An 18,552-nucleotide genomic window follows, 5' to 3' on the forward strand; every position below is an offset into this window, starting at 1 on the left:
GTGCCATATAGAGTCAAAGGCTTTCTTGAAGTCGATGAAACAGGCGAATATTTTCCCATTTTTTGTTTGGTGTATATGTTTTTCAATGAGGGTGTGGAGGGTATAGATATGGTCGGCGGTGCGGTGTTTTGGAAGAAAGCCTATTTGGTTTTTTCTGAGGATATTATGTCTGTTAAGAAAATCAAGTAATCTACTATTTAGAATACTGCAGAATAACTTCCCTAGACAACTGTTGACACAGATGCCGCGGTAGTTATTTGGGTCTAATTTGTTTCCACTTTTATATATGGGGGAGATTAGTCCTTGGCACCAGATATCGGGAAAACAGCCTGAACGTAATATGATGTTGAATAATTTGAGTACCGCACCCTGCATCTCCATATTGCTGAACTTGAGCATTTCATTTTTGATGTTGTCTGGGCCACAGGCTTTCTTTAGGTGGAGAGATTTTGTTTTTGTGGCCAGTTCTTTCCATGTGATTGGGGAGTCTAGAGGGTTTTGGTTGTCTTTAATTGTTGCTTCTAATGTGTGGAGTTTTTCTGTGACCTGATGTTGACTTGGGTTTGTTTCGTTTATTGGGATGTCTTTGTAGAGGTTTTCAAAATGTGTTCTCCAGATGTCGCCCCCTCTCTCTCTCCTTCCCCCTCTCTCTCTCTCCTTCCCCCTCTCCCTCTCTCTCCTTCCCCCTCTCTCTCTCCTTCCGCCTCTCCTTCCCTCCCCTCTCTCTCTCCTTCCCCCCTCTCTCTCCTTCCCCTCTCTCCTTCCTTCCCTCCCTCACTCCTTCCCCCTCTCTCACTCCTTCCCTCTCTCCCTCCTTCCCTCTCTCCCTCCTTCCCCTCTCTCCCTCCTTCCCTCTCTCTCCCTCCTTCCCTCTCTCTCTCTCCTTCCCTCTCTCTCTCCTTCCCCCCTCTCTCTCTCCTTCCCCCTCTCTCGCCTTCCCCGTCACTCTCTCCTTTCCCGTCTCTCTCTCCTTCCCTCTCCGTCTCCTTCTCTCTCTCCTTCCCTCTCTCTCCTTCCCCCTCTCTCCTTCCCCCCTCCCTCCTTCCCTCTCTCCTTCCCCCTCTCCTTCCCTCTCTCTCCTTCTCTCTCCCTCCTTCCCCCTCCCTCTCTCTCCTTCTCCCTCTCCTTCCCCCTCCCTCTCTCTCCTCCTCCCTCTCCTTCCCTCTCTCTCCTTCCCCCTCCCTCTCTCTTCTTCCCTCTGTCTCTCTCCCTCCTTCCCTCTCTCTCCTTCCCCCTTCCCTCTCTCTCTCCTTCTCTCTCCCTCCTTCCCCCTCTCTCTCCCTCTCCCTCTCATTCCCCCTCTCCCTCTCTCTCCTTCCCCCCCTCCCTCTCTCTCCTTCCCCCTCCCTCTCTCTCCTTCCCCCTCCCTCTCCTTCCCCCTCTCTCTCTCATTCCCCCTCTCTCTCCTTCCCCCCCTCCCCCTCTCCTTCCCCCCCTCTCTCTCCTTCCCCCTCTCTCTCCTTCCCCCCCTCCCTCCTTTCCCCTCTCTCCTTCCCCCCTCCCTCTCTCTCCTTCCCCCCTCCCTCTCTCTCCTTCCCCCTCCCTCTCTCTCTCTCCTTCCCCCTTCTCTCTCCTTCCCCCTCTCTCTCTCTCCATCTTTCATTGTCAATGATAACATTGCAAAATTATAATTCTGCTTGCTACCTCCAAATTCACATAGAAGGAAAACTGTAAAACCTGGAGTATATGGCTACTGGCGATCCCCATTAACAAAAAACGAAGTTAAACAACCACCTCCTGGGTGCTTAGCAAGAGTTCTTCAATCCCAACAGTTTTATAAACATGGCAGAGGGTTCTTCAGTTCCCTCGGCAACGCCAGGTACTCCAGCTAGTACTATATAAATCTAGCATCTGTAGATTACACAACTGACTCTAAGGTGCACTTATACGACAAGTTTAGCTTCAGTGCGAAGCACTTCTGGCTTCACACCAGCATCAAACATGTAGTGTAATTGCATCTTAGGGTCAATTGCCTAACCTAAAGTCAAGAACATGAATTTTCTTCAGTGCACCAAAAGTCAGGCAAGCGTGTTTGTGTTGTTCTAAAACACTAGGGAAAGGATGAGAATGCAATGAACTGTTGGACATCAATGGAACTACAATCATATCCATTCAATATGACATATCAAGGAATTATACAAATCTGAAAAGCATGTTATAATTATGCATTTCTAATGAATTATGTATGACTTTGACTCTGTTACCTTTTAAAACATGAGGTCCAACAGATATGCAACAAGGTTTCAGTACTTCTATCTGGCGGAGCAGGATAGAGGGGCCAAATGGCCTACTCCTGCTCCTATTTCTTATGTTGCTTTTGTACCAGGGCACCAAAAGCAGCTACACCTTAACCAATCAAATCTGTCTTACATTTAATGGATCTTAATTGTTTGTATTCTGTACATGTCATTTGTAAAGGGCACGGAGTTTTAAAAAAATGAATGTTTTCTTTCTGCAAATGTAAACATATGCAAGTTTCATTAATGAACATTTATAATTTAAAAAGCCATTTACATTACAGCATAGAATTCACATTACATTTGCATCAACTCTATTTCTCTATAGAAACATGAGAAATATGGCAATTTAAATGCTTAAGTGTAAATAATTCACTTTACGCATTATATAAGAATGTTAGAAAGCGAACAAAGTGTTGTTCTTCAGCTTGCTTAAAATAAATGCTTTTGATGCTCAAGTCATTCAAAATGTCATGAATACAATAAATAGACTGAGATTGAAGGAGTTTTGGGGCTATTTTATATGATTGAAGAGTCTGCATATATCATTTTCCTTAGCATCTCAATGGCACTGATCCAGGTCAGACCAAGTGCTATTCATTATATGCATATTCCAAAGTTTAACAAAAAATTCATCCAGCATTGCTGGCAAAGCCAGCATTTATTGCCCATCCCTATTACCCAAGAGACGGTGGTCTTGAACCGCTGCAGTTCATATAGAGAAAGTGTTTCCATAATGCTGTTAGGTAAGGAGTTCCAGGATTTTGACCCAGTGACAATGAAGGAATGCCGATATATTTCCAAGTTGTGATGCAACTTGAAGGTAATGATGTTCCCATGCACCTGCTGCCCTTGTCTTTTTCAGTGGTGGAGTTTGCAGGTTTGGGAGGAGCTGCCAAAGAAGTCTTGGCAATTTGCTGCAGTGAATCCTGTAGATAGTACATACTGCAGGAATGGATGTTTAATCCACTAGATATGATGCAGATCAAGCAGACTGCTTTGTCCTGGATGGTGTCGAGCTTCTTGAGTGTTGTTGGAGCTACACCCATCCAGGCAAGTGGAGAGTATTCCAACACACTCCTGACTTGTGCCTTGTAGGTCATAGAGGGGTTTTGGGGAGTCAGGCAGTGAGTCACTCACCACAGATACCCAGCCTCTCATATGCTTTAGTAACCACAGTATTTATGTGGCTGGTTGAGTTTAGTTTCTGGTCACTGGTGACTCCCAGGATGTTGATGGTGCGGGATTTGACGATGGTAATGCCATTGAATGTCAAAGGGAGGTGGTTATGCTCTCTATTGTTGGAGATAGTCATTGACTGACACGGTGAGGCGCGAATGTTATTTGCCACTTATCAGCCCAAGCCTGGATGTTGTCTATATCTTGCTACATGAGGGCATGGACTGCTTCATTATCTGAAAAATTGCAAATGGAGATGAACACTGCAATCATCAACAAACAGCCTCACTTCTGACCTTATGATGGAGGGAAGGTCATTGATGAAACAGCTGAAAATGGTTGGGCCTACAGTGCTGCCCTGCGGAACCCCTGCATGTCTTGAGGCTGAGTTGATTGGCCTCCAACGCGGTATGACTCCAGCCACTGGAGAGTTTCCCCGATTCCCATTGACTTCAGTTTTACTAGGGCTCCTTGGTGCCACACTCAGTCAAATGCTGCATTGATGTCAAGGGCAGTCACTCTCTCTTCACCTCTGGAATTCATCTCATGTCAAGGTTTGGATCAAGGCTATAATGAGGTCTGGAGTTGAGTGGTTCCGATAGAACCCAAACTGAGCATCAGTGAGCACGTTATTAATGAGTAAGTGCCGCTTGATAGCACTGTTGACAACGCCTTCCATCACTTTTCTGATGATTGAGAATAGGCTGACGGGGCAGTAATTGGCCAGGTTGGATTTGTCCTTTTTGTGGACAGGACATTTTTCTACATTGTCGGGTAAATGCCAGTGTTGTAGCCGCACTGGAACAGCCCAGTTAAAGGCGCAGCTAGTTCTGGCGCACAGGTCTTTGGCACTACAGCCGGGACGTTGTCCAGATCCGTAGCATTTGCTGTGTCCAGTGCACTCAGCCGTTTCTTTGTTATATGTAGTGAATTGAATTTGCTGAAGACTGGCATAGAAACATAGAAGATAGGAGGAGTAGGCCATTCGGCCCCTTGAGCCTGCTCCGCCATTCAATGCGATCATAGCTGATCATCCAAATTCAGTACCCTGTCCCTGCTTTCTCCCCATACCCCTTGATCCCTTTAGCCTTAAGAAATATATCCAACTCCTTCTTGAATATATATTTAATGAACTGGCCTCTACTGCCTTCTGTGGTAGAGAATTCCACAGGTTCACCACTCTCTGGGTGAAGAAATTCCTCCTCATTTCTGTCCTAAATGGCCTACCCCTTATCCTTAGACTGTGACTCCTGGTTCTGGACTCCCCGACCATCGGGAACATCCTTCCTGCATCTAGTCTGTCCAGTCCTGTCAGAATTTTATAAGTTTCAATGAGATCCCCTCTCATTCTTCTAAACTCCAGCGAGTACAAGCCCAATCGACCCAATCTCTCCTCATACGTCATTCCTGCCATCCCAGGTATCAGCCTGGTGAATCTTCACTGAACTCCTTCCATGGCAAGAACATCCTTCCTCAGATAAGGCGACCAAAACTGCACACAATACTGAAGATGTGGTCTCACCAAGGCCCTGTATAACTGCAGCAAGACATCCTTGTTCCTGTACTCAAACCCTCTCGCTACGAAGGCCAACATGCCATTTGCCTTCTTAACCGCCTGCTGCACCTGTATGCTTACCTTCAGCGACTGGTACACAAGGACACCCAGGTCTCGTTGCACTTCCCCTTCTCCCAATCTATTGCCATTCATTCAGATAATAATCTGCCTTCCTGTTTTTGCCACCAAAGTGGATAACCTCGCATTTATCCACGTTATATTGCATCTGCTATGCTTTTGCCCAATCACCCAACCTGTCCAGATCATCCTGGAGTTTCTCGGCATCCTCCTCACAGCACACACGCCCACCCAGCTTTGTGTCGTCTGCAAATTTGGAGATATTACATCTAGTTCCCTTGTCTAGATCATTAATATATATTGTGAATAGCTGGGGCCCAAGGACCAATCCCTGCGATACCCCACTAGTCACTGCCTGCCACTCAGAAAAAGATCTGTGATGGTGGGGACCTCAAGAGACAGAGAAGGATTATTCACTCAGCACTTCTGGCTGAAGATGGTTGCGAACACTTCAGCCTTGTATTTTGCACTCACGGGCTGGGCTCTGCCATCATCGATGATGGGGATGTTCACGAAGCCACCTTCTCCAATTAGTTGCTCAATTGTCCACCACCATTCGCAACTAAATGTGGAAGGAATGCAGAGCTTTGTCAGAATCTGTTGGTTGTGGGATCAGTTAGCTTTCTATGGCATGCTATTTAGCATGCAAGTCCTGTGTTGTGGCTTCACCAAGTTGGCACTTCATTTTCAGTTACGCCTGGCATACTCTTCTACACTCCTCGTTGAAGTAGTATTGTTCATCTTGAAAGTGATGGGTATACTATGAGGTTATATTATGCTGGTATACAATTCTGTTGCTGCTGATGGCCCACAGCATCTGATGGATGCATAGTTTTGAGTTGAAAGATCTGTTCTTAATCTATCCCACTTAGCCCGGTGGTAGTACCACGACATGAAGGGTGCCCTTAGTGTAAAAACTGGACTTGGTCTCCACAAGGATTGTGTGGTGGTCGCTCCTACCAATGCTGTCTTAAACAGATGCATCTGTGGCAGGGAAATTGTTGAGAACAAGGTCAAGTAGGTTATTCTTTCATGTTAGTTCTGTCACCAGCTGCCACAAGTCAAGTCTGGCAGCTATGTCCTTCAAGACTCAGCCAACTCAGTCAGTGGTGATACTACCAAGCTACTATTGACTGTAGATATCAAATTCACCCACTCAGTACATTCTGTGACCTTGCTACCTTCCGTGCTTCCTCCAAGTGGTGTTCAACATGGAGGAGCACTGATTCATCAGCTAAGGCAGAGTGGGAGGTGGCTCCCAGCAGGTTTGTTTGCCCATGTGTGACCTGAAGCCCTGAGATTTCATGGGGCCCCGAATCAACATTGAGGACTCCCAAGATCCACTTGCCCTGACTGTATGTTATCAAGAAACATTATGCTAAACTGGAAAGGAAGTTTCAGTCAAGTTATTTGTGTGATGTTGAATCTTCTATAAATAATGTTTAAAATTGATTAAAGAAAGGATACACACAACTACATCATGAACAATATTAAAAGACAAACTTACTTTCCAACTTAGTAATAAGAGGAGTGCCGATTAGGGACCAAAAAGGAGACCTATGCATGAAGGCAGAGGGTAAGGCTGAGGTAATAAACGAGTACTTTGCATCTGTCACCACCAAGGAAGTGGTGATGCCATAGACATAGTAAAGGAGGAGGCAGTGGAGATACTTGATAGAATAGAAAATTGAGAGGTATTAGAAAGGCTGACTGTACTTAAAGTAGATAAATCACCAGGAGCGGATGAGATGCATCCTACGTAGGATGCTGAGGAAATTGAGGGAGACCGCGGAGGAACGGGCCATAATCTTCCAATCCTTAGATACGGGAGTGGTGCCAGAGGACTGGAGAATTGCAAATATTACACCATTGTTCAAAAAAGGGTGTAAAGGTAAACCCAGCAACTACAGGTCAGTCAGTTTAACCTCAGTAGTGGGGAAGCTTTTAGATACAGTAATCAGGGACAAAATTAACGGTCACTTGGACAAGTGTGGATTAATTAAGGAAAGCCAGCATGGATTTGTTAAAGGCAAATTGTGTTTAACTAACTTGATTGAGTTCTTTGATGAGGTAACAGAGGGTTGATGAGGGTAATGCGGTTGACGTAGTGTACATGGATTTCCAAAAGGCATTTGACAAAGTGCCACATAATAGGCTTGCCAGCAAAGTTGAAACCCATGGAATAAAAGGGACAGTGGCAGCATGGATATGGAATTGGCTAAGTGATAGGAAACAGAGTAGTGGTGAATGGTTGTTTTCCGAATTGGAGGAAGGTATACAGTGGTGTTCCCCAGGGGTCGGTCGGTTCTAGGACCACTGCTTTTCTTGATGTATATTAATAACTTGGACGTGGGTGTACAGAGCACAATTTCAAAATTTGCAGATGACACAAAACTTGGTAGTAAACAATGAGGAGGAGAGCAAACTCAATTGCTACTTGGCCCTAAACAGACAATACAACATGGCTGATTACCTGACCATGGTAAAGGATAGCAAACTGAGAAAATCCATGACAATGTACAGACTTAGTGAACATAGCCTGGCGATCGAAAAAGGTAGACACAGGCAGACCCGGCTACCAAGAGAGGACAGGATATGCTCTCACTGCAGTCAGGGAGTGGTGGAGACAGAGATGCACTTCCTCACAGCTTGTAGAAAATATCAGGGCATAAGGGAGAATTTCTACCCAAAATTCACAAAAATATGCCCGGAATTCAGAAATTTGAAGGACGACCAAAAACTCCCATACCTACTAGGGGAAGAGAGAAATTGTGTAACACTAGCGGCACACTATGTTACAGCTTGCCATAAACAGAGGGACAACCAATAAATATAAGAAAAGAGTATATATAAATTATATGAAAGTATATTTATATACACTCAGGGATATATCTGTTTATACACTGTATGGATAGATCTGTATTTTTGTGTACAAACATGAATGTTTTTCGATGCTTTGGCAACATAAGATGTAACTTGTCATGCTAATAAAGCGATTTGAATTGAATTGAGTGATAGACTTCAGGAAGACATAGACAAGCTGGTGAAATGGGTGGACACGTGGCAGATGAAATTTAACACAGGAAAGTGTGAAGTGATACATTTGGGTAGAATGAGAGGACGACATATAAATTAAATGGTACAATCCTGTGAAGGGGGTGCGCGAACAGAGACCTGGGGGTATGTGTGCACAAATTGTTGAAGGTGGCAGGGCAGGTTGAGAAAGCTGTTAAAAAGGCTTACAGGATCCTGGGCTTCATAAATAGGCTTACAGGATCCTGGGCTTCATAAATAGAGATATAGAGTACAAATGTGTGGAAATTATGATGAACCTGTATAAAACACTGGTTCAGCCCCAACTGGAGTATTGTGTCCAATTCTGGGCACCATGTTTTAGGAAGGATATGAAGGCCTTAAAGAGGGTGCAAGAAATATTTACAAGAATGATTCCAGGAATGAGGGACTTCATTTATGTTGATAGACTGGAGAAACTGGGGTTATTCTCCTGGGAGCAGAGAAGATTGAGAGATTTGATAGAGGTGTTCAAAGTCATGAGGGGTCTGGACAGAGTAGAGGGAAACTGCTCTCATTGGCAGAAGGGTCGAGAACCAGAGGACACAGATTTAAGGTGACTAGCAAAAGAAGCAAAGGCGATAAGAAAAAACTTTTTTACGTAGCGTGTAGATAAGATCTGGAATGTACTGCCAGAAAGGGTGGTGGAGGGAGATTCAATCACAGCTTTCAAAAGGGAGTTGGATAAGTATCTGAAGGAAAGAAATTTGCAGGGCTACAGGGAAAGGGACTAGCTGAAGTGCTCTTGCAGAGAGCCGGCACAGGCTCAATGGGCCGAATGGCCTTCTTCCATGCTGTAACCATTCTATGATTCTAACTTCATAATTTAAAACAAATTTATATCCTATTACACAACTGTAAATAGGACACCATCAACCCACTTCTGAATGTACTTGAATTATCCAACAATTCATCATTGACTGGTAGTCTAACTAAAGGGTCATGATACTGGTGCAAATATGAAGTGCTCTTTTATCGTTGGGATTCTGGGTAAAGGCAAAAGTGAAGGAGCTTTACTCTGCACCTTGCTCAAATATGGGTCCTTGCCCACACTAGTGGGAACACTATTTGCATAAGGACTGCAGCAGTTCTGGGTGAAGGACATAACCACCTTCTTAGGGCAACTAGGGAGGGGCACTAAATGCAGCCTTGCCAATATCCTGCATCCCAATTTGTCCAGTTGTGTAACCTACCCAACCAACTCCATTTTTATTTGTATGAATGATGTGCAGATCCCTCCCACTCATTCCTTGAGGCAGTGATCATTAACTGCTCCAAAAAAAATCCCTCCTCTGCATCCAGGGTTGGGTTTCCTTGCCTTTCTACTGGCAATCACCAGGCTTCCTTCTCAAATTTTCTCACATCAGGAGATTCCATTCAAGCAGTACCATGACCTATCAAGGCTGCCAGACATCAACTGAGGTTATAAAAAACCTCCAATAGTTGTTCTGGCTTGTATCTTTTTCTAGATTGCTTCATTGTTCAGTCAGGATTCAGTACTGCCTTTTTCCATAGAAGCAAGGGAACAGTCAGGAGGCATTACTAACAAATTATTTTCAATGATGTACTATTCTAGAGAATGAGAGCACAAGCAGAGATAGCATTGAACCTCAGTTCCAACAATGGACAGCCCAAAGGAGTTGTGATTATTCAACTAATCTATTATTATGCTTGTCCGACATACAGTTCTGGAGGAACAAAAATTTTCTCCAATTAAATATTGGGAAAACCGAAGCCATTGTTTTCAATCCCCGCTACAAACTCTGTTCCCTAGCCACTGACTCCATCCCTCTCCCTAACATCTTCTGTCTGAGGCTGAACCACAGTCTGCAACCTTGGTGTCATATTTGACCCTGAAATGAGCTTCCGACCACATACCCGTAGCATAACAAAGACTGCCTACTTCCACCTCCATAACATCGCCCGTCTCCGCCCTTGCCTCAGCTCATCCGCTGCTGAAACCCTCATCCATGCCTTTGTTACCTCTAGACTTGGCTATTCCAACACACTCCTGGCTGGTCTCCCACATTCCACCCAATGTAAACTTGAGGTAATTCAAAACTCAGCTGCCCGTGTCCTAACTCGTACCAAGTCCCGTTCGCCCATCTCCCCTGTGTTCTCTGACCTACATTGGCTCCCGGTGAAGCAGTGCCTCGATTTCAAAATTCTCATCCTTGTTTTCAAATCCCTCCATGGCCTCGCCCCTTCCGATCTCTGTAATCTCCATCCCCAAACTGTTAATCAACATCATTCAGTAATATAACCAGAGAAAAGATTGATATTACATGACAAAACATTCCTGTATTGGTTATTGAATGTAGCAGTGTGAAAATTTATTTTCCCTAAAATGCAAAGACAAGTCTTGTAAATAAACTGTACAAAAATATTTCAGCACATTCAACGAATACAGCTTAAAAACTTGCAAAAAAAAAGCACAAATAATTTCATCCCCACATTATTTTTCAGATAAAGGTTGGAGGATAACCTTTCACCATGTTGTTTGACATACATAGCAAAGATGCATGTGAAACCAAACCAAATGTAATCAACATTGACAAACAATATACAGAAAACTTTCTGGTATCCGGCACGGACGGGACCGACGTGGTGCCGGTTCATCAACAATTCCGGATAACCGAACGCTATAGTAAAAGATACGGACCTTAGAGCTCCGTATAAAGCAACAAACCCTGTTGCTTAGCAACAGCTTCAGAACAACGTCCACAAGTTGCAAGCGTCTCTGTAGCTTAGCAACAGCTGCAGCCAAACCCTTGCCTTCCTCCATTTGTTGCTGTGCAAGTAATAAAAGTTACCTGAACCGACTCCTGAATTTTGCCGGTTAACCGACATTTCCGGTTATTTATTGGCCGGTTAATCAAAAGTTTCCTGTACAAGTATGATAGATTTTAAGAATTTGTTTTTGCATTCAAATTTTACATAAACAGGTATGTGACATTTATCAAAAAATTCAATTATTTTTTATTATTGACAGTATAAGTAGAAATTCCAAGTGTATCCACAACTAACTGAATGGCTTTTAGAGGATCCACAATTTCTTTCATATTGTCTCTCCTTAGGACCCAGTCTGGTTTTAATCTGCAGCACAGAAAAAAGAACAAAAGCTCAGCCAAGTGTTATAAAAAAAAGAGTAAAAAAAGGAAAATCGAGTGGGTGAGTGCAAGAGAATGATGGTGACGTGAACAATTAAAAGGTGAGAAAATGGGTTCTTACTTAGAAACTACTTTTGTTCGCACAGGAGTAGCTGGAATATATACAACACCATTGCGAGGGGCATACATCCGCTGCTTAACATTTATTCTATCTGTATCCATCTTGTGTTTTCTCACAGTTAGTTCGTAAATACTACAGATACGATCCACTGCTCTGGGCAGGCTTCGGACCTCCTGGGAACAAAAACTACCATTAGATTGTGCATCAGATTCATCCAAAAATCACATTTTATTATTGGTTTTGGTGGGGAAAGAGAGATCAACACAACTCTAAATAAACTGTGACCCAATTACCATAAAAGGGAAAAATATTTATTCTCTGCAAACACAATTTGGTTCAGCAAAACAAAATTTAGCCAACAGAACTGCTACTCTTAAGACAAAACAAACTACAAACATTGCATTTGGAGATTGGTGTGAGCATTTATTTTAAAAAATGATTACTTTTTATTCTGGCACTGATTTTAAATACAGTAATAATTCTTTAAGCACTTCATATAACTAAATTATTAAATCAATGAATAGCATAACACATCACATCCTTTTAACAGATCTAGCATCATGTGATCCCTATCCTTTGTTCTATACAAGACAAATGCAACACTTTCAACCAGTGGAATCATCATTACAATCAAATAACTCCACGATCACAGTATATATATACTGATAACTCACTGAATCTTCAATTGTAAGAAGTCACACAACACCAGGTTATAGACCAACAGTTTTATTTGAAATCACAAGCTTTCGGAGCGCTGCTCCTTCGTCAGGTGAAGTGGAGAGATGCATAAAGACACAGCTTATATAGTCAGAGAATAATGCCAGATGATTACAGGTAATCTTTCTAACTGCCATTTATCACATCTCGGCAGAGATATAATCACAGCGATCAAAGGTGTGAATGGTGTCCAAACAGGTTAGTCAGGAAAACATTACATCAAAGAACAATGAGGTGGGATCACAAGGGGTAAAATGTTGCAGATGCTGGGGTCTGTATGAAAAACAAAAAAAAAGACAAGAAAACATTTTTTTTTGCTGGAAATCACAGCAGGTCCGGACGGCCGCAACTGTGCAGAGAGAACAAGCCAACGACGACTCGAGTCTGGATGACCCTACGTCAGGTGGGGTTACATGTAGCGTGACATGAACCCAAGATCCCGGTTGAGGCCGTCCTCATGAGTGCGGAACTTGGCTATCAGTTTCTGCTCGACGATTTTGCGTTGTCGTGTGTCTCGAAGGCCGCCTTGGAGAATGCTTACCCGAAGATCGGAGGCAGCAACCGAAGAAGAGTCAAATTGGACCCCTCCGGAGGGTCGCTGCCCTAAGCTTGACATGTATGCTCAAGCTGTCAGGAGATGCATCAATGCCAGATTCATCAGCCGCACTCACAAGACAGTCCAGAATGTTACCCGAGCACAACGCAACGTCATCCACGCTCTCAAGACCAACCGCAACATCGTCATCAAACCAGCAGACAAAGGAGGAGCCATCGTCATACAGAACAGAACAGACTATTGCAAAGAAGCATACCGACAACTGGACAACCAGGAACACTACAGACAGTTACCCGCAGATCCGACCAAAGAACACACCTGCCAACTCAACAGACTGATCAAGACCTTCGATCCAGAACTTCAAAGCATCCTACGCGCTCTCATCCCACGTACTCCCCACGTGGGAGACTTCTACTGCCTCCCAAAGATACACAAAGCCAACACACCCGGACGTCCTATCGTATCAGGCAACGGAACCCTGTGTGAGAACCTCTCTGGATACGTCGAGGGCATCCCAAAACCCATTGTACAGGGAACCCCCAGCTTCTGTCGCGACACCACAGACTTCTTACAGAAACTCAGCACCCACGGACCAGTTGAACCAGGAACACTCCTCGCCACGATGGACGTCTCGGCACTCTACACCAGTATCCCCCACGATGACGGCATCACTGCGACAGCCTCAGTACTCAACACCAACAACAGCCAATCTCCAGACGCCATCCTACAACTCATCCGCTTCATCCTTGACCACAATGTCTTCACCTTCGACAACCAGTTCTTTACCCAAACACACGGAACAGCCACGGGGACCAAATTCACACCCCAATACGCCAACATCTTCATGCACAAGTTCGAGCAAGATTTCTTCGCTGCACAGGACCTCCAACCAACGCTATACACCAGATACATCGATGACATTTTCTTCCTATGGACCCATGGCGAAGAATCACTGAAAAGACTACACGATAACATCAACAAGTTCCATCCCACCATCAAACTCACCATGGACTACTCCTCAGAATCGGTTTCATTCTTGGACACATGAATCTCCATCAAAGACGGACACCTCAGCACTTCACTCTACCGCAAGCCCGCGGACAACCTCAGGATGCTCCACTTCTCCAGCTTCCACCCTAACCACGTTAAAGAAGCCATCCCCGATGGACAAGCCCTGCGAATACACAGGATCTGCTCAGACTAGAAGGAATGCGATGGACACCTACAGACGCTGAAAGATGCCCTCGTAAGGACGGGATATGACGCTCGACTCGTCGATCGACAGTTCCGATGGGCCACAGCAAAAAATCGCATGGACCTCCTCAGAAGACAAACACGGGACACAACCAACAGAGTACCCTTTGTCGTCCAGTACTTCCCCGGAGTGGAGAAACTACACCATGTTCTTCGCAGCCTTCAACATGTCATCGATGACAACGAACACCTCGCTAAGGCCATCCCCACGCCTCCACTACTCGCCTTCAAACAGCTGCCTAACCTCAAACAGACCATCGTTCGCAGAAAATTACCCAGCTTTCAGGAGAACAGCGACCATGACACCACAACCCTGCCACGGCAACCTCTGCAAGACATGCCAGATCATCAACACAGATACCATCATCACACGTGAGGACACCACCCACCAGGTACATGGTACATACTCATGTGACTCGGCCAACGTTGTCTACCTCATACGTTGCAGGAAAGGATGCCCCGGAGCATGGTACATCGGTGAGACCATGCAGACACTGTGACAACGGATGAACGGACACCGCGCAACAATTGCCGGGCAGGAGTGTTCCCTCCCAGTCGGGGAACACTTCAGCAGTCAAGGACATTCAGCCTCCGATCTTCGGGTAAGCATTCTCCAAGGCGGCCTTCGAGACACACAACGCAAAATCGTCGAGCAGAAACTGATAGCCAAGTTCCACACTCATGAGGACGGCCTCAACTGGGATCTTGGGTTCATGTCACGCTACATGTAACCCCACCGGACGTAGGGTCATCCAGACTCGAGTCGTCGTTGGCTTGTTCTCTCTACACAGTTGCGGCCGGACCTGCTGTGATTTCCAGCAAAAAAAATGTTTTCTTGTCTGTTTTTTGTTTTTCATACAGACCCCAGCATCTGCAACATTTTACCCCTTGTGACCCCACCTCATTGTTCTTTGATGTAATGTTTTCCTGACTGACCTGTTTGGACACCATTCACACCTTTGATTGCTGTGATTATCTCTCTGCTGAGATGTGATAAATGGCAGTTAGAAAGATTACCTGTAATCATCTAGCATTATTCTCTGACTATATAAGCTGTGTCTTTATGCATCTCTCCACTTCACCCGACGAAGGAGCAGCGCTCCAAAAGCTTGCGATTTCAAATAAAACTGTTGGGCTATAACCTGGTGTGTGACTTCTTACATTTGTCCACCCTAGTCCAACACCGGCATCTCCACACCATGAATCTTCAATGTGCAGCTAACACTGACTGGTAACTTGTGAAGACCTAGGGCAGCATGTTATACATATACCATCTGTGCATCAGTTGAAAGCAGTATTACCATCTGCAACACTGATGGCTACACGATTTGCAATCATTAACCTCAAATACGCTAATCAAAGTTTAAGATTTACTGTACTGATGACAAATAAGTCAGTGTGCACAACCATCTCATTTTATATTCTTTGCAAAAGCCAGGGAGCAGATTGAACCTTACAGAACCCCATTTCATTAGAAGTCGTCAGCATACAATCTTCTGATATAAGTGACACTCAAAGCTCCCTTAAGGAAGGCAAGTTATCACAAACATCCATAACTTGGAGGACTTAAATCCTATGTTCCAGCAACATAAGGTAACAGAACTGCTTAGGGGTCAATTTATATTGAAGCTTTAGGTTGCGAGCTGGATAAGGTGCTTTGGATTTCAGATGAACCTCTTCGCCACCTGTGCAAGGTGGGATAGAACCTGCCACACTTGTATACCAACATAACTGATTCGGACCATTTGGGTATCTTAACATTAAATTTTCCTCGACATCATTGTTTAGAGCTGAAATTCGCATGTTAATCAAATCTTGCCACTTACGTTGTAGCCTTTATTAACCCTCATTGTTAGTTAATCCCAAAATAAATGAAACATTTAAGCGCTAAAAAAAAATAATCAGGTTTTCTGTAATTCATTTGTCACAGGAATGAAGCTCACAATTACAAGGGGGAAGAGAACATGGAATTTGTGCAGTGAGTCTTCACTACTGTTACACACCTTTCTCTTTAATGTTCCAGGATTGTTAAATTTGCTGGAATATTTGTAAATGTTTACTGTAGTTCATATCACTTTTTCTCTAAAAACTGCACACTTGTCAACTCTCTTAACTTCCTTAAGCATAGCCAGTAAGCATGGGGCCATACCAACCAGGAGGTTCCCAGGTTTGATGATTTCATCAATGACAGCTGGGAGAATAGCTGGGGCGTTTCAATTGGCTTCAGTATCTTGGGACTGGAAGAAAGACTGGTGGGGGAGGAGACATTTTAAAAAAGGCTCATCACTATCCAGTGACCCGATATGGCATCAGGCAGGAACAGGTATGACATCAGCTCGGAAGATGCTCCTTCAGGTAGAATAGCTTGCCAACATTCAAAGTTGAGGCTCACACACGAGGATTAGCCACCTTGATAAAGTACTAGAAGGTAGCTGGCACCATGCCCAAGAGTCAGTGCATTCAAGAGCGGAGGTGGGAAAGCAGGAGAAAACCAATTAAAATAGAAGCCTATTGCATAAATTCTGTGTCTAACGAGTATTCTTTTGCTGTCTATTCTTTGGATTTATCATTCTATACAGCACACGCTTTTGTATTAAATATCCATCAAAGAAGCATGACAGCCAATTGACAAAATAAAACATCTTATTCAAACTGGTGTACAACTTTGTCTATATCAATTTTTTTTTTAACATATACTTAAAATATATATACTCACTAAAGCCTTCTGCGAATCCAGTGACAGAATGGCAAGTAAACAACAAACTTTTGTAAAAATGCTGCCACACTTGTCTGACGTCTTGTCACCAGCTTTCCCTTTATACATGTACAACAGGTCGAGTAACGTATTAATGGAATTGTCCACTTCGTACACCACTGCAGATGTTCTCTCATACTGAAAGTCATAAAAATCAAAATGCAATTTTATTCATTCATAGCTGAAATTATAAGCTAAATCTTTATCCTGAAAACAGGGAAAGCAAACTTAGAGAACTGAATGATTTGGCAGCTTTACAATTACTTGATTAACCATAAAATTCCCACATTATGTTCTACATCAATGATAATAAAAACAAATTATAGATCACAAAACAGAAAAACAATCCACAAATTTAAGGGGGGGGGGGGGGGGGTGGGGGAAGAAAAGAGATTGTGTGATGAAGTGACCAATTTCTGTTCATCATCGAGACCACCTTGATTACACACAGCCCAGTAGAATCCTGCTTTTTAGCCCAGTGGAATGCACTGCCCAATAGGCTGGTGGATAGAGAGTCAATAGTAGCCTTCAAAAGGGACTTGGATAAATACTTGGAGAAAAAATTGCAGGGATATGGGGAAACAGCGGGTGAGTGGGATTAACTGGATTGCTCTTTAAAGAGCCAGCGCAGACTCAATTGGCTGAATGGCCTTCTTTTGTGCTGTACTATTCTATGATTCTATGAATTTATAACACCTGATCCTTTAAAGGCAACATGTACTGTACAAAATAGTTATCTTACCAAAAGGAGAGATTTATAAGATTACTTGATACATGTAAAATTGATATTTTCAAAGAACCAAACTACTTGTGGTATATACGAAACAGAACTTCAGTGGGACATTTGTGACAATAGACTTCAAGCAGTACCTTTGAAAGATTGAGGAGAACTTGAACTGCATACTTAATGACATCCATAGAAGGCACACTGCGGTTACAACTCCTAATCAAACTTAAAATAATAGGCGTTGCTCCACTTCGGGCAAGATTTTCACAACAAATGGAAGACAGCCTGGTTGCAACCTCTGAAAAGAAATTATCAGAGATCCTTCGTGGTTAGAATTAGCAGATACCTTTATAAAATTAGCAATTTAGACCATCAATTTCCACTTAAAGAACAGTTTTAAACATAGAAAAACATGTCAATGCATTTAGAGGAAAAAATTAGTCAACACTCCACTATCAACTGTCTCATTAAACTCCTCTCCTATGCCTCCTCCACCCTCACCTCCAATAAGCGCTGGAGCTCATAGACTTCTGTGTCGCCAAGATTGAGACTATCCGTTCAGCTGCCTCTGCGACATCCCTCCCTTCCCTTGCCCACCAAGCCAGGCTTACCCCAATGTTCCCCCCTGCTCTAGTCCTGAACTTGCATCTTTCTTGTTTCTCTTATTTTCCCCTCAAGCCCTCGGAGCGCACCTTGACCACCAGAGCCAGCTCCTGCTCCCTCAACCCCATTACCACTAAACTGGTGATCACCCAACTTCACTTCCTGGCCCCCATGCTAGCTGATATTATAAATGGCTCTGCCTCCTCAAGTAGTCTCCCTCCCTTTCAAATCAGCAGTCATCACCCCCCTCCTCAAAAAAAGAGCTTTGACTCCTTGGTCATTGCAAACTACAGCCCCATCTTCAACCTCCCTTTCCTCTCTACAGCGTCACATTGCCTCACAAATCTGTACCCATCTTTCCAGCAACTAAATGTTTGAACTTCTCTGATCGGGTTTATGCCCCTGCCATAGCACTGAAACGGCCCTCAAAGTCACAAATGACATCCGGTGACTGTGATCATGGTGTACAGTTACTCTTCAACGTTCTCTACCATCTTTGACACAGTTGACATCCTCCTCCAATTCCTCTCTCGCATTGTCCAGTTGAGTGCTACAACCCTCGCCTGGTTCCACTTTTATCTATCCAGT

The 18,552-nt window shown here is 43.9% G+C and overlaps 1 protein-coding gene across 1 annotated transcript in view; it reads right to left on the minus strand.

Moving 5' to 3' along the window:
* Window positions 1-10,425: 10,425 nt before the first annotated feature.
* Window positions 10,426-18,552, minus strand: part of aspm (assembly factor for spindle microtubules) — a 92,306-nt gene continuing 84,179 nt past the window's right edge. The window contains exons 26-29 of the mRNA XM_085982392.1: window positions 17,505-17,659; window positions 16,596-16,772; window positions 11,353-11,525; window positions 10,426-11,217 (exon numbers count right to left, since the gene is read on the minus strand). Coding sequence (XP_085838518.1) covers window positions 11,094-11,217; window positions 11,353-11,525; window positions 16,596-16,772; window positions 17,505-17,659 — 629 coding nt within the window. The 3' untranslated portion in view covers window positions 10,426-11,093. The remainder of the gene's footprint in view (window positions 11,218-11,352; window positions 11,526-16,595; window positions 16,773-17,504; window positions 17,660-18,552) is intronic.

The sequence above is a fragment of the Somniosus microcephalus genome, chromosome 3, assembly GCF_052327205.1.
Source record: "Somniosus microcephalus isolate GS21.2 chromosome 3, FLI_Smic_1.0, whole genome shotgun sequence".
In the NCBI taxonomy this organism is placed as follows: Eukaryota; Metazoa; Chordata; class Chondrichthyes; order Squaliformes; family Somniosidae; genus Somniosus; species Somniosus microcephalus.